This window comes from Micropterus dolomieu, linkage group LG16 (genome assembly GCF_021292245.1).
Source record: "Micropterus dolomieu isolate WLL.071019.BEF.003 ecotype Adirondacks linkage group LG16, ASM2129224v1, whole genome shotgun sequence".
Classification (NCBI taxonomy): domain Eukaryota; kingdom Metazoa; phylum Chordata; class Actinopteri; order Centrarchiformes; family Centrarchidae; genus Micropterus; species Micropterus dolomieu.
In genome coordinates this window covers 6368299-6383935 of record NC_060165.1, presented here as the reverse complement: position 1 = coordinate 6383935, position 15637 = coordinate 6368299, and the positions used below count along the sequence as shown (strand labels likewise).

Below are 15637 nucleotides of genomic sequence, written 5' to 3'. Positions count from 1 at the left end.
GTCATTCACAACCCTGTCAAGCAATAGGCCATTGGCCCCCAAAATTTACGCCACTGTCCCACATTCTTTTTAAGTCACAAATCAGTGTAACCCTGCAAACACCTCTATACTGCAACACTTGCAGTAAAGAGACATTTCAAACATTCCCTTCCACAAGGCATTTGGTAAAAACAAGCAGGCAAACATAAAACAAGGAGGATATTTACAGTTTAATCCAACCAAAGAGTGAAAACATAGTGAATCTTCCAAGCATTCTGCTGTTCTTTCCTTTCTTACACCGACTCCGTCAACATAAACCTATGACAGTGAGCAAAGCACGGCTATTTCTCAGTTATTGGCTGCAAGAACCAACACTCCCACTAGAAGCGAAGACTCAGTGAATTAACTTTATTTATGATGGAAATATCCTAAATTGTCCTTAGGTGAGAGTGTGAGTGTCTCTATGTGTGGCCCTGTGATGGATTGGCAACCTGTCCAGGGTGTACCCCGCCTTTCGCCCGATGTCCACCCCCCCGTCCTTGTATGCAGGATAAGCAGTTGACGATGGATGAATGTCCCCACAAAAACTGGAAAACTTTTATATGTGTGTGCTAACCATTTAACTTCTGACTGCTTTCTCAACGAGGCAATTAATGTTACAAAGCAGGATTCCCATCAAAACATTCACACCTAAGGACAATTTTATAGACACCAATTAACCTAGCCTGCATGTCTTTGGATGGTGGGAGGAAGAATGACCTTCTTGCTGTGAGGCGACAGTGCTGTATACAGCTAATCTTAAAACTGAATTTAAAATACATCCTACAGTAGCTAGATAAAAGTGTTTTTAAAAGATGAATTAGAACAGAAAAGGAATGCAGGAAACTCCAATCACACTGGAAACTGTCTTTTACAGTAAACACACAGCCGTTAAACATGTCAGGTTAATGTGATGGCTCAGATCAAAGTTTTAAATTGAGACAACTGACACACATGCACACACAACACACACAGTCATGAAAAATTCCTCCAAAGCCAAAATGGATGAAATGGCCTGATTGAGCTGTCTCATTAAGTACTTGACTAGCAGTATAGAAATAATAGAGGGGGAAGGGAGACGTGTGTGTGTGTGTGTGCATTGTGTGTGTGTTTATGTGTGTTAGCAGGGTCTTATGGTGTCTGATTCCTTCTCCTTATACAGTCATGAGTGAGGAATGCTTCCTATGAGAGTCATCTATTCTCTCCCTCTCATTTCCCTTTTGATCTATTCATCTTTGTCTCACTCACTGGCCAGTATTTTACTGTAATTTGTTGTGGATCAACTTCTGAACTAAACTGTAAAACAAGACCTCCTGTCCTGTCATGCTCCATGCATGCTTAACTTGTCTGGTTGGAATGATATCTAAAATGTTACTCTCAAAGAACATTTTCTCTCTCTCCCTGTGTGTGTGTGTTTTGTAGACGCCCCATGTTTGGTTATAATAGTGCAGCTCGGCAACAACCGGAGCACCTAACTCAATATTCTTTCATAAGACCTCTCAATGAGATTATGGTTAGTATGTGAGAGGCTTGAGAATGTGTGTGTGTGTGTTACTGTTGCAAATACAGTCTCTCCTGGGATTGAGGAATACATTTACAGACAAGCAAGGGTCAGACCATTCCCATCCTTAAAATAAGCACACACACAGCCAACCTCTCATCACAGAATGCGGTTGCTCTCAGGTATGGGAGCAATCAATGACCTAAAACAATATTATCTTTCTATCTGTTGTGGGTAAGAATATGTGTTCTTAATATGTCTGTGCATCTGCCTTTCAGTTTTCTGTGATCTTTTATTCAGACACTCTCAGTAAATGTTTATTCTTTGCTCCTAATTTGTTTTCCCCTCTCATTTCTATTTCTTTCCTCAGAATTGTTAAGAGCATGAGAACAGTGACAGGTCTGGCATCCAGCTTGCTTTGATCCAAAACCACTTCCATCCCTCAGCAGTTTTTATTACTTTCTCCTGGCTGGGGACAGAGACAGATAGAGAGAGGAACAAGAGGAAAATAACTCTAAGGTCCAAAATTCTTGCCCAACATGTTCTGAGATACTGACAGATAAAGGATCACATGTTGCTCCATCTGTCATTTCACAGTTTCAATCTGGCAGAAATTGAATAAGAAATCCCTTAAATTGGACTGTCTAGTCAGGAGGCATCAGTACAGTAACATTGGCTGCTGTACAGTTCTGTGTACAAACACACACAGCTGTCTCACGCACGCTCATGTTTTTATACCGTAGTGGCTCAATTCCAGCGTTTGGGAATGCCACGTTTCTGACTTTGATGTCCCACGGCTGACCATGAACAAACCCCACAGCATCAGGTGCAAAGACTTCATGCCTACTGCTGGAAGGTTCTGATCCCCAGAGGATTAATCCTGACTTCCTGAACAAACATTTTCAGTTGATGCACCAGGAGGAAACATCGTATCAGAAATGACATTATAATCCATCTTATAACTCCTTGGCCCTCATTTGACTTCCTGGTGATAAAAGAGTTTAACCACAGCCAACTTCCCGTCAGCTCAGGGAACAAGCGCTGTCTTGACATGAAGCAGGTAGAAGCCTGAAAGTCCCGCTATCATAATATTTTTCCAAGTCCTGTCCAAGAAGTGACAATGATTTGCAACATATAAAGCCTACTAATCACAAGAATTTGTGGCTAACTACTCTTGTGTATTGTTTTATTATACTTAATATGTTGTGTCTGTGTTCTTTGTTTTCTCTAAATCACTGTGAAGCTTTCTGGCTAAAACAAAATTTGATGTAAAACGAACTGACGTCAGTAGGAATACAGAGAAAAATTGTATCCCTGTATGGAAATTCCCTTTTCTCTTGCCCCCTCCACATGGAGCTCAGAGGTCAAATGACAGTAGGGGCTGGTAGGGATTTAATATTCACTCAGAAGTAACTGAGCAGGGGCATGGACATGAATCACCTTTAAAGAAAGACATTTTGTTGGACTAAGTTTCTGGTCAATTTACTAAAATCATCGCAAATCTGTTGTGTAATACTGCTCTATCACTGGGAACTGTGCAAAGAAGAACATTATAATAATATACAGCGTGTGTCACCATGTCATATAACAGGTACTTCAAACAGAGGGTTAATTTCCCAACAAGTTTGTGTGGCTAAGCCACTTAGCAAAAAAGGCAATCCTTCCATCTGTCTATTGGAACACTACATTACAAGCAACAAGCAGGTAAACTTACTTTAAGGAGTTATACCAACCAATTAAAATGTTTGTCTATAAAAGCATGAGGAAGACAGTGGCAGATTACAGACCAGATGTCAGATATTCACATTTATAATCATTCTTGATCTCTTCATATCCAGGCAGTTGGCTTACAATACAAACGGTGACAAGATATCTGAGTGATGGTCTTATTTACTGGTAGTTACATGAATTGAAATGTGTTCAAAATCAGTGATGGTCAAGGTGTCATGAAGGACAGGGAATTGAGAATTATAGTGAAACTCTGGATTGGTAAACGTATGTAGGTACGTCATTAGCTATGGGTATTGACCGACAGAATATCGCAGGTACCAAAACGAGATTTACATCACTCAAACTGTTCTAGTGCTGCCATTGCTGCTATTTTGTTACTGCCACACTTTTAAAACTTTTCAAAGTAACCAAATACAGTACACATACCTGTAATTGAGATTTAATAACTTGTATACCACTTCTCATACATACCGTAAAACTTTGAATAATAGCCTGGGCTTTTATTTGCTAAAGTCACTGAATTGACCCTTATTTGAGACAGACGTCCATATGGGACAGGCCTTTAATTCTTTTTGCACAAAACAGAAACTACTATGAAACAGTTTATTTATTTCAAACAGAATAATACTTGTGTAAAAATGATCAAATAATATCCAATACACGTCATTCATTTGGTCTAGCTCCGACAGACGGCTCATGCGCTTTTATTTTGAAGGCACCAACCTCACGAAAACAACAACAAGGTGTAGGAAGAGAAAAGTTAGCAGACAGAGAGCGATGGACTTCACATGACAGGATTCACAACTTGGATTCATTTTTCTGAAATGCTGTTTTGATTCTTTTGATGGGTGGACCCTTACAGACTAAAGGAATATATTAAATAATCAAGGAACGGACACATTCGGGCTTAACGAGCGCTTCAAAGTTAACGTGAGTCAGCACTTTTTTTCCCTTTTCCTCTCTTGCAGCCATGCAGGTTACACCGGTAAATCTAGAAGAATTAGACTTTGGTTCTGGTTGTTTCCGTTAAATGAACTTAACAGTGGTATTGTGGAGGATCTAACCGATGTAACGATGTTCAGCATGTTCATAGGGATATATTGATCATACGTTTAAACATTAATATTTGTATTAATGATCTAAGCAGCTTGGAAGCAGCTAAAGCGGGCAACCCCGCGGGGTTTTATACATACAAAGAAAACCAGACCAGGCGTTTAATTAAGGCAGGCGTTTATTTGTCAAAATGTGTTCCCTCTGCCCTTCCTTCCTTTCCTCTGTGTTTTTTTTCTTTCCTGGCTTCCTTGTCCCTAGCTTTATCTTATCTTCTGTTCAATGATATTATCTGCCACTGTCCATTCCCTGTTTGAGTCATCATTCATCCATTTATCCTCTTTTTCTCCCTCATGCATTTATTCATCCTCACAACCAAAGTCCCCAAATTAACTAAGAAAGAAAGAAAGAAATTAACTGTCTGGAGCCTCTGACATAATTTGAATTTCATGCAGTTTTGAATCATTTGCCTTGAGCCTGGAGGCATAGCGCACAACATAAGTCTGTACATACACTATACAGCACTACACACTGCAGGCACACACACACCCTTCTTGGAACATCTTCCAGTCTATTTCATGCCTATAAGCATTCAAGGCTCATCATGTTTGAGACATGACGTACCACACTACACTGACACAAAGACTGTATTCTTGCATTGTAATTCTCTGCTGTCTTATGTAACAGCAGGTTGGCCTCTGTGGGCGCCGGCATCCATGACCTTTTCATCTATAGCGGTTTATATTGACATTATGAAAGAGATGCTTGCCACTGGAATGAGTGAAAATGCATAGAAGATACAATAGTGCACTGTCTTTTGGGCTTAATAATGTTGAGCTTCACTGGAGTTGTGACAACATGTTTCCCATTTGATCTTGTTTTCAGAATGACTTACTGCTGCGTTAAGGTGCGTGTCAGCCTCAAGCCCATCTGCATCTCCAACCAAAAACTGTTCTGTGACCCTAACCGATTATCACATCCATGGCTCAGAGAAAAAGTTAACACTGTATCATTTGGAAGTTGCAGTGAACTCCAACTGAAAGCTTTGTTTCTTCACCTGCAAACCTCAGTAACAGCACAAAGCTCAACAATCTTCATCAAGAGTTTTTGAATAGAACTAAGGATACTCTCCTTCTTCTTCCTACTTGTGGCAAGAAACCCATAGATTCCACCCTATCTCAAACTTAAACTTGTGCAGTTTATTCACTGGACACAGAAATGGCCTATGACCATCCAGAATGGGATTACCTGTTGAAATTAAGTGATTTCATTTTGAATCTAGGTTTAAAAGTATATACATGGTGCAAATACTAGATTCGTTATTCCCTACATCTACAGCCTCTCAATACAGGTCTGCCTGAAGTAGTGTAATCCAGATCCACCACACAAGTTTGTCCACTATTCCCCACTTTGTTTATCTCTGGAAGCCCTTGCTTAAGCAGTTAGATATCACTCATGTAATGCATCAGTCTTATTGTAGGCCTATATACACGTCATTAAATATAAAGACAATATGGTGCTTTATGAAAATGATCATTATATGCATCATCATGCATCAATTCCAACTACACTCACCTCAATTTGGCATTTTGTCTGCAGCTATGCCTTTAATTCCGCTGCCTGGCTGCTTTATTACTTACTATCACAAAAACAGAATCTCAGAATAACAGAACAAGTGTGCTGTTTTACGTGCAAAAGCTTTCAGAGTTTGTGGTCACAGCAAATGGTGCATAGTAAAGGGCTGTGGTTGTTCCGTATAGCTTCCAATGTGAATGTAAGATGTTATTCAAAAGGTTTCCTGGTGTGAATAAAGGTTTGAAAGAAGCGAGAAAATTCTGTTGGACAGTTCAGCTCCATGAACCACAGAAGAAACAAAAACATGCTTCTGTCAAATTAAATGGATACTAGCCTTGAAATTAGCAAGGCTTATTTGTTGTTGACACAGAGACTGAAGGGAAGTGTTTATGTATTTGTTAAGGTCAAAGTTATAAGCTCTGACAAGTCAGAGTAATGCTGCTTAATCCACTTAAGACAAAACCCACCAAAGTACATTCCTGTAATCTATTTGTAACGATAGATGATTGACTTGACTGTTTTCTTAAACACTCACCCAGAACTCCACTGGCAGTAAAAGGAAAATTAATCAGAAAACAAGAAAAAGAGAGGCCCATGTGTGCATGTATTGTGTATGACTATGTATCTATTTTTGTTGACCAGGTGGCTTTCTTTGCCACAAGTATTGTTTTTAGAGGGCACCTTGATTTGTACTTTGTATTTCACAATACTTGACACAAAGGCAATTAAGCAAATTATAATTTAAAAGTACTGCTTCCAATAACTGCAGCATTTCAGTGTGTGCATGAGTGTTTGTGTGTGTGAGTTTTTTACCGGCAGACTGAGATGTCTCCGAGCGCGGAGTTCTGCGGTGCGGTGCCGGGTTTAAAATTGGACACGTTGAAGTAGGAGAGCGTGTGGTCAATGAAGCCGTGCATGGTGCCAGTCTGACTGAACATGTACTGGTAGACGAGCCGAGGGATGAAGTCTGACGTGAAGGCAATCACAAAGGCCTCCAGAGAGAAATAGAGAGACAGACAGACAATGAGAGAGAGAGTGAAGCCTTTTTCTGCCACGAGCATTGACGAAACGCAAACAAACACCACAAGAAAAGATGCTGTATTCTGTAAAACTTGTGATTTGTCAAATATCTTCCTTCAATTGTTTATTTTTAGATGGTCAAAAGCACTGTTCTTGTAAACTACACACAGATATTTGAGTAATGTATTGAAATGTATTAATTTAGTACAATGAAATAAAGTCTGTAGAACTGATTCATGCACAAAAAGAAGGAATTCTGATCCCTGTTTTCCATTGCGCTGAAGCTCCCGGAGCAGCTTAAGTGTGTGTAAGTGTGTCCAGTGCCCTATAGCTCTAGAATAAATAAAAACTCCTGCTGCTTGTTTTTCTGAATCCTCCACAAATCTGCTTAGTATTAAAAGTAAACTGAATAGGATTTGATTAGCCGGCCAAGGACAAATCCCGAGCAGAACTTTTCCTGACTCCACCACCACACACACACACACATATACTGTGACCTCCACAGATCAGCATGTTAAGGTGGTTCAAACATGATTCTGGGATCTCACAAGGTCATGACACATGACATCTAACAGCAAAGAGAGAGGTTAAATCTGGGGCATTCGCACACACACACACACAACACACCTGATGAAAGCTGGATTATGTGTCAAAATGTTCCAGCAAAGAAGTTCGAGGTCAGTGGTAGAGCACTGTTGTGTTATGCAATCTTTGTAAAGCTCTATTCCTCCCTGCGATGTCTTTGAAGTTAATAAACTGGCCTTGTTGATGTAAAAATTGGATATTGTGACTTCGGCATTATGTAATAACTTGGAAATGTAGCTCAGTGTTATTCTAAACGAGTCAAACATTTCAATGTAATAAAAAAAAAATATTTTACATTAGTCATTTACAGTACTTCTCAGGAACATCTGAACTAGTCATGTAATAACAATACTGGCTAACAATGTAATAACTCAAGAGTACAAGAATAGGAATATAACCACATATAGTAATAAAAGTGAGATTTTTCTTAGACATGATCAAGATCCTGTTTCCATAAGTTGAGCAGAACTCATGACAAGTAAACTGAACTTTCTGTATGTGCTCTGTTAATCTTTTTCCATGTTGTCCTAGGAAGTAATACCACTGATTTCCCTACAAATCTGACCTGGTGACCCACAATTTAAAATACACTGGAGAGGCTGCTAGTAGAGCACACATTATGTACTATATACTATAGAATACCTGCCTTCATGCATTTGTTGTGCATATATCTGCCTTCACTAATTCAATGTGAAGATGGTAAAAAGAAGGGCATTGCATTAATACTTACATTTATAATGACTGAGAATTTTCCCATTCCACTCAGTATGTTGTACCATACACCTAGAGAAAGAAGAGCAAGAGAGAGGCTTTTCAGGAACATGGAAGAAACATTAGCATGTTAACATTTTCTTATTAGCACTAAACACTAAGTACAGCTGAGGCTGACAAAAATGTCGTTCCTTTTGAAGGTTATTTCACCATGAACCAAAGCATAGGGCAGGTTGGTAAGTAAGTAAGTAATTACAATTCATCTATTTCCACCCCATGTTGCCATATGGCCATTCAAACACTTTTTTCCTTGAAGGTACCACAAATTTGACATGTTTTAATGAAATTCATTCAGTGTTCAGTTGTTCAGGCAACTTGAATCACATTAAATGGTTTCTTCCAGAAAAGAACATTAACAAGAATGCAATGTCCAATATGTAAGAGACCGAAGCAACAAGATTATTTTATCCATTTTATCCATATCTATCTGTGTATATTTATACTGCACAAATATGTGGCCAGTATGTTCCTTTCTGGGTTGAATTCATGTTTCTGGAGATGGTTCATATTGTTATTCATACAATAACAGTGAATTTGCAACAAACTTTGTAGCATAGTAAACCTTGTTTCCATCATTTTGTTTGTTGCTCATTTTCCTCTGACACCCTTCAGTTTTCACTGAATTAATTAAATAATTTAATTATTTAAGTTATTGCAAAACAACATTTAAATGCTTGCACTGAAGCAACAATTAAAAAGCTTTAATAAAGCAATAGCCTTTTAAGCTGTTTAAACACATCATAGTTCTTGGTAACCTATAAATCAAATTTCCAGACAATTTCCGGCAACTGAAAATAAATAAATAGCCTAAAACAACTAACAAAAGTGTTAGGGGAAAAGGACCCCTTTGGGGTCTATCAGTGCACGCGCCAGCTCAGCCGTGATACACGCCTCACTTCCTGAAGGCGCTGCTAACCCTGACAGAGCTTAATCTGTCTGGTTTCAGTGGAGAGTTTTGGTGTCGCATGATGTTTGAAATGCTGTGTTTCCACTCTGTTTCCACTTTGACATGAAGGAAGGTATCTACAAAACCATAATAAATCTATCCACTGCCAAATTTGATATTTTAGTTTATAATCCTGGTTGTAAAGCAGGATGTGTTTGTCTATTCCTTTTTATGTGCATCATAGCAGCTTACCAATGTCTTTAGCACGCACAGCGACTGGCCTGCGTAGCTCCGTAACAAACTTCTTGGCATCCAGTCTGATCTCAATGACGTTGTTGAGCAGAGCAAAGAGAGGTGCAAGCGGGAATGAAGCCACGAACAGGGAGACGAAACCAAACTGGATGACTGGAGAAGAGAGATAAACATCATCATTAAACTTGACACAGTAGGTGTATTGGTATCAAACATCCATACACAAAATACTGTTACTAAGAATAATATTCCTGTCATAATTAGAAGCTGTATAATTCAACAAAAGAGACCATGGTGGGGACATGGTGTCACTATTTGTGTGTCTGGAAATGAAGGAGACATTTCCCATAATCCCCATTGCTCCAAGCCACATGTACACACACTTACACTGGCACAGTGTGCACAATTATTCTGATAACATTCAAATGTATATATCTGTATCAAAAGGTTTGGTCCCATTCCCTCCAGCTGCTGCTGTCATCATAAAAACTAGGGAAGCACATCAGTCATGCCATCGCTGGAATTCACTTGGTGTCGTAAGGACATTTAGATAACCCAAGTTACACTTTTCTACTGCAGGCCGCAGTTTAACATTGGGTGTCACAACATGTAAAATACTACAGTCTGCAGCAAACATTACAAAGTATTTTCCCTGTTTCTGTTACTGCCTTGCAGCAGAGTTACCAGACAGTGGCAGTGGTTTTGTCTTTGTTTTGTCACAAAGCATGTCCCAGTTAGGGTATTCTGAATTTAGGTCAACTGATAAGGTTGTTCAATACGCCCAGAGTTTGCTACAGTTGTTAAAGAGAGAAAACTACTTTCTATTCTCCACACGATCCAGAAATGCATCTTGGATCCACATCAAGATGGTGGTCTGGTAAATGTTTAAGCTAATTCCAGTGGGATCCACAACAGATGTGAAAGTCATCCACTGGGAGTTGCATAATGTATGTACTTGTTGTCATGTTTATGTTTAGTTCTGTCTGTTATAGTTAAAAAGTAAGGAAAGGCAATCATAATGAGAGATAATTGAATAATAATTAGAGAATTGTTCAGCATTCTCAATTTTTACTAAATGGAAGGGAGTTGAGGGTAAAGAAAAGACTCTGTAGAGCTTGCAGATACAAAAAGCTTTATTTAGATTTACACCTTGTTTCCAGGTGTATTTCCTTGCTACAGATACTAGCTTACAGTAGTTAACGCTGGCTACATTTACATCTACACTAACAAAACAACCGCAGTGTGGCAGATTGCAATGCACCACAGTGAGAAAGGTTTGTTCAATTACAAATGCTATGTAGGATACAAAGTAACATCCTACAACACTGAAAGTACACATTTTCAAACCACGTCAGACTGACGTTCGTGAATGCCTATTTGTCTGGTCAGGAGTCGCACTGTCTGTCCAGGCTTGCTCTGTGTTTCAGATGATGCCTTTTAAGGTTAAACACTCCAATGCACCAGCTAAACAGGGACTTTTTATGATTAAGCAGTGTGTGGGACTACAGTATGTGTGTGTATCTATGCTTTATGTTTGTCTGTTGTGTGTGTGTGTGAGTGTGTGTGTGTGTGTGTGTGTTTGTGTGTTATGCAAGTCAGTCTGGTTAGATAACCCAGAGACACAACAACCATGACTAATAATTAAAACTAAAGTCGGTGGTTGGTTTTGTGCCTGGACAGGTGCCACGCTAGCTTCCCTTTGGCCACAGAGAGGTCAGCTGCAGTTAGTCAGCTCTGTCTGGAGTGTTCTCAGATAGAGGTAGATTAGTTTACATACACAGAAAGTTCACCAGGCTGCCTTTACGTTCTTGTTCTTTGACTGAAAATTGTTAGATTACAGAGCTAGGTTTGAGGTTTGGCCACTAATTTCCAATTGCAAACTAGAAAGAAGAAAATATTTTTCCTCTACGTTTATCAACTGTATGGCTATAAACTATATGATATTGAATGTCCCCAAGATACAAAAGCAAAATGAAAATAAGCTGAGCTAACTGCATGAATTTAAAACGTGTTTAAGTTCATGCAATCAGCAGGGGTTCATCGTTAAAGGCACAGTACAGCCAGGGTGACAGAAACAGAGAGATTTATCATCCCTAACCCTGTGATGTGGCTTGAAGTTATTCACCTTTCATATTATCCCCAGAATAAGGTAGAGATGCTGTCAATTTTGATTGATCGGATAAAGTAGAAACAGATAAAAGCTTTTTCACATTATTTCTGCTACAAACATTTATTTTGGGTTGATCAATACATGATCAAATCAACATCCACCTGCCTCCTAAGAATGTGGAAAGGAAACATGAGAGAGACAAGGCATTTTGCCCGACTTTGGCTGATGTTCAGCTCTGATCAGGGCAGTGGAACTTTAGCAGTGTGGGAACGGGGATTTCCAGCAAGCTGGAGACTGACGGCTTCACCTCCGGACGCCACACTGAGACAAAGAGCGGCGAGGAAGAAAATACGACAGTGGAACGGCGGACGCTAGAGGGCAAGCTTAGAATAACCTTGCTATCTACCCGAGCCGAGGTTGACGGGTTCAAGGATGGCCAAGGCACACACACACACACACACACACGCACGCACACACAAAGAACACAAACACCGTAACACAACCAGGTCTTACAAATACAGACACACAGAAATAAATAACAAATGAGTTAACACATACCCAGAACTACCCATTCACACTCTAACAGCTGTGTGTGAGTGTGTGTTTGCATATAGAGCTCAGACATATCTGACATTCCTTGCTGTGCCCTGCAGCGACATCAGCTCAGTCTTCTTTCTGTTTTTCTCTCCCTCAACCCTCCTCCCGGTTCCCTCTGTCCTCACTCCATATCGCGTGAAATCTCCACATTATCTTATCACTGCACGGTCAGAAGCCAAAACAGAACTTTTCTACTCAGTTCTGAACTCTGGAAGGGTCTCTATTCCACCAAAAGACACAGGTAGCAGCTATGACACTCATTTTAAAATATAAAGTGTCAGGAAATCTGACCATGTTTCCACTTGTGAAGAGTTACGGTTCCTGCGTCTGTCTATTTTTCACAGGTTTCTAAGCTTGTTTTGGATCCCACGTTTACAAGATCATTTCCCACAAAGAACCCATCAGATTTTGCCAACAAAACTTGCTATTTACAATTTCACCAAAATCTCATGTGTTTTTATGGCTTTGAACTGAGCACAATTTAGACAGTTTTACTGGTTCACAATGTTTGCACATATGTTGCCAGTTTCTAAAGCCAAGCTTGTTGCTGCAAGTTTGCTGAACTGCTGCTCAACCTGGAGGAAATGCTCAGTAACATCAAGCTGTGTGGCCATATCCGCTGTCACTGTCTGTTTTGCTTTATGAATTTCTCAAGCACATTTTTGCTTTTATTTTCTCTCTATCACATATTAACAATTAATGCATTCAATGGAGACTGGAAGCAGATATTTTCACATTCAGTTGCCAGTTTTCTTCTGGTAAAACAGGTCAATCACTCAACCCACACATCATTACAGGGGGTACTGGGTACCTAGTTGGTTAATGGACATTCCAGTAAAATTTTCATTACCTTCACTGTTTGGAGGTCAGGCATGAATTAACCTTTACACCTTGGTCATAAGATAACACCAGGGTCCTGTGTCTTAAAATCAGAGAAGCACAAAGCTCTAAAGCAGATTATGGACATAAAGGCATTACTCATGGTTCTGATGAGCTGCATCTTTATAAAAAATGTTGACTAAAAAGCAGACAACCTCTTAATTCGTGATTGTCAATTCATATCTGTCACTCCTCCCTGAAGATTAAAAAATGTTGTCTTTTCCTTTTCTGGGTATCAGCTTGACTGCACCTACTCTGCAACTAGAGAGCTCGCTTAAAATCACACCAGAGCGTAAAATATTAAAGATATACAGATAATATGCAATATTGCAATTTGATATCCTGAAAGTATTGTATTTAATCCAATCTGTTTTTCTTGATTCTTTTAACCTAAACTAAATTGAAGAAATGTGATGGGAAAGACGGACTCTCCCATACCTCAAGTGTTTAAATCAGCAAATTTAAAGTACAGCTCCACTCAAAAATATGGTTTGATTGTTGTTACTTCCCCTGAAGTCTGTTTTCACATTCATCTACTGAGGAGGGAAAAGATTCTCTGTGTTTACCTAAAATGTCAGTTTAACACATGTATGTATAATATGATTTTGTGACTTCACAACAAGTTTGGAATGCAAATATTGGCCAATATGCTACTTGTGATGGAGAAACATGAAGCCTCCAGTGCACCTACAGTGAAAATGTACTTCTCAGTGAAGTAGGAGACATCTTGTTTCCTGCAGTTAAACCTTCACAGATTTGATTTTACAATGAGGGAGGACTAGATATAATTTAAAGAATTTTAAACGAGGTAACTGAAATTATTTTTTGAAACAACCGTTATCGGCAGTCTGTGACAGAACCTGGCAAAACAGATATTTATGTTACAAATCTGCTCATTACAACTTTAACTAAAATTTTAACAACTAAATGTCAATCTTCAATGTTGATCCCTGCAGTCCAGTTAGTTCTTCATCAAACCTTAAGGCTTAATTCTTTTCTCAGGAAGAGTTATAACTAAGCAGGTTTTGGTATGTTATGACTGCAATTAGTTTTAATAGGAAAGAGGAATGCTTACAGCTGTGTGTGTGTGTGTGTGTGTGTGTGTGTGTGTGTGTGTGTGTTTGTGTGTACCCTCACAAGACCTGCAGGTTTTTACCAGCTCCACATAATAACTTTTCCTCTCACAGGCAGTGAATCAGTCAACTTTTACTGACACATGACGGTCCCTCCCTAACAAATTAGCCTATAATTGACCTTAATGAAGACGTTTTGAAGACTAACATACTGTACAGAAACATTTATTTTTAATTGTTTGACCTTAATAAAACAATTTGTATGACCCTTTGCTGATCAGCCACTGCTGTGGTTAAAGTTTGACTAGGTTTAGGCACAAAAATTACACCTTTAAGGTTAGGAAAACATCATAGGGTAAAAGAAAACAACGATGTGTCAGAAAAAATTGGAAACAATCCCCTCTGAGAAAGACACGCTTTGTTGGGCCACCTGATCATTTGCTTCTGACAGACAAGAATCATGATTCTTGTCTCCAGTAGAGGTCTTTGTCAGGTCAGGCCTAGGCTGCTTAAGGCAGATGCAACTGACAGATGCTGTTCATAAGGGACAGCCTTGATGAGCGTGACCTATAAGAAAACACAAATACATCCTATATCCGTATACTTTTGCAGTACCGGTGTGCACTTTTACCTGAGATGGTCCTTGCAGATGCAGATTACATAACACCTCTCAGTCATTTTAAATGTATGTTGGCGCCTAAATGGCTGCTCATTGCATGCGTGCATGCATGTGTGCGTGCGTGCATCCATGCAGACTCACTCATCTCCATGTATTCAGGCGTAAGGCCATCAAAAGGAGTCAGGGCATAATCCAGTTTCCACTGCTGAGGCGGCCGCTCGTCCTCCCTCTCCTTCTCTGCTGATCCTTTATTCTTCATTGCACGCACCAATTTCTTCAACTTCCTGTTTGGATGACGGAAAGGTGGAGGAGAAGGTGGGGAGAGGAACGGAGGAAAAAAGATCACATTGTACCGTGTGTGTCCATATGCTTAGTGTTCAATACAAAGTGTAAATCTAATTTAAACAGAAGAAATGTACATAAATATAAACCATGAATAATAAAAGTCGCTGTGACTAAAAAGGAATCCTACTGACTGAATGTTGTAAGATAGCAATCTAATCCCAGACAGTTATTGAAAACAGCCACATCTTCATATTATAAAATATTATGTGTGAAGCAGTGTGGTGCTTGTGTATGGAATGTGTACTCAGTAAACTTTCCTTGGAACAATGTATTGACACTTGTCTCTGCTTGTGAAACATAATAACAAGTATTTACACAGGTAAAGTAAGGCTAAACAAACACTCAGAAGCTGACTGTTTTCAAATAAACGTGAATGAAGAAAGCAACCAGCAGATTGGCATTCAACTGAAAACTGAAGCTACGTGATGCTAACAAACTGCTGCTGGGAAGCACGGTGGGAGAGCAGAGAGAGCCAGGTACACAGAGAGCAAAAGAGTTTTGTGTTTCAGTAAGCACATGCCTTGGTAAATAATTCCCACTCACAGAATGTGTGTGCCTGCATATTATATGTGTACATGAAATGATGCATGTATGACTGTGTGAATGGACAAAACATACTGCAATT

The 15637-nt window shown here is 39.4% G+C and overlaps 1 protein-coding gene across 2 annotated transcripts in view; it reads right to left on the bottom strand.

The window, feature by feature from the left end:
* ano2b (anoctamin 2b) overlaps positions 1 to 15637 on the bottom strand; it is an 80307-nt gene that overhangs the window by 6629 nt on the left and 58041 nt on the right. For both annotated transcript variants that reach the window (XM_046072494.1, XM_046072495.1), the window contains 3 exons: positions 9390 to 9542; positions 8211 to 8263; positions 6689 to 6867 (listed from right to left, as the gene is read on the bottom strand). In XM_046072494.1, the coding sequence (XP_045928450.1) occupies positions 6689 to 6867; positions 8211 to 8263; positions 9390 to 9542 (385 nt within the window). The remainder of the gene's footprint in view (positions 1 to 6688; positions 6868 to 8210; positions 8264 to 9389; positions 9543 to 15637) is intronic.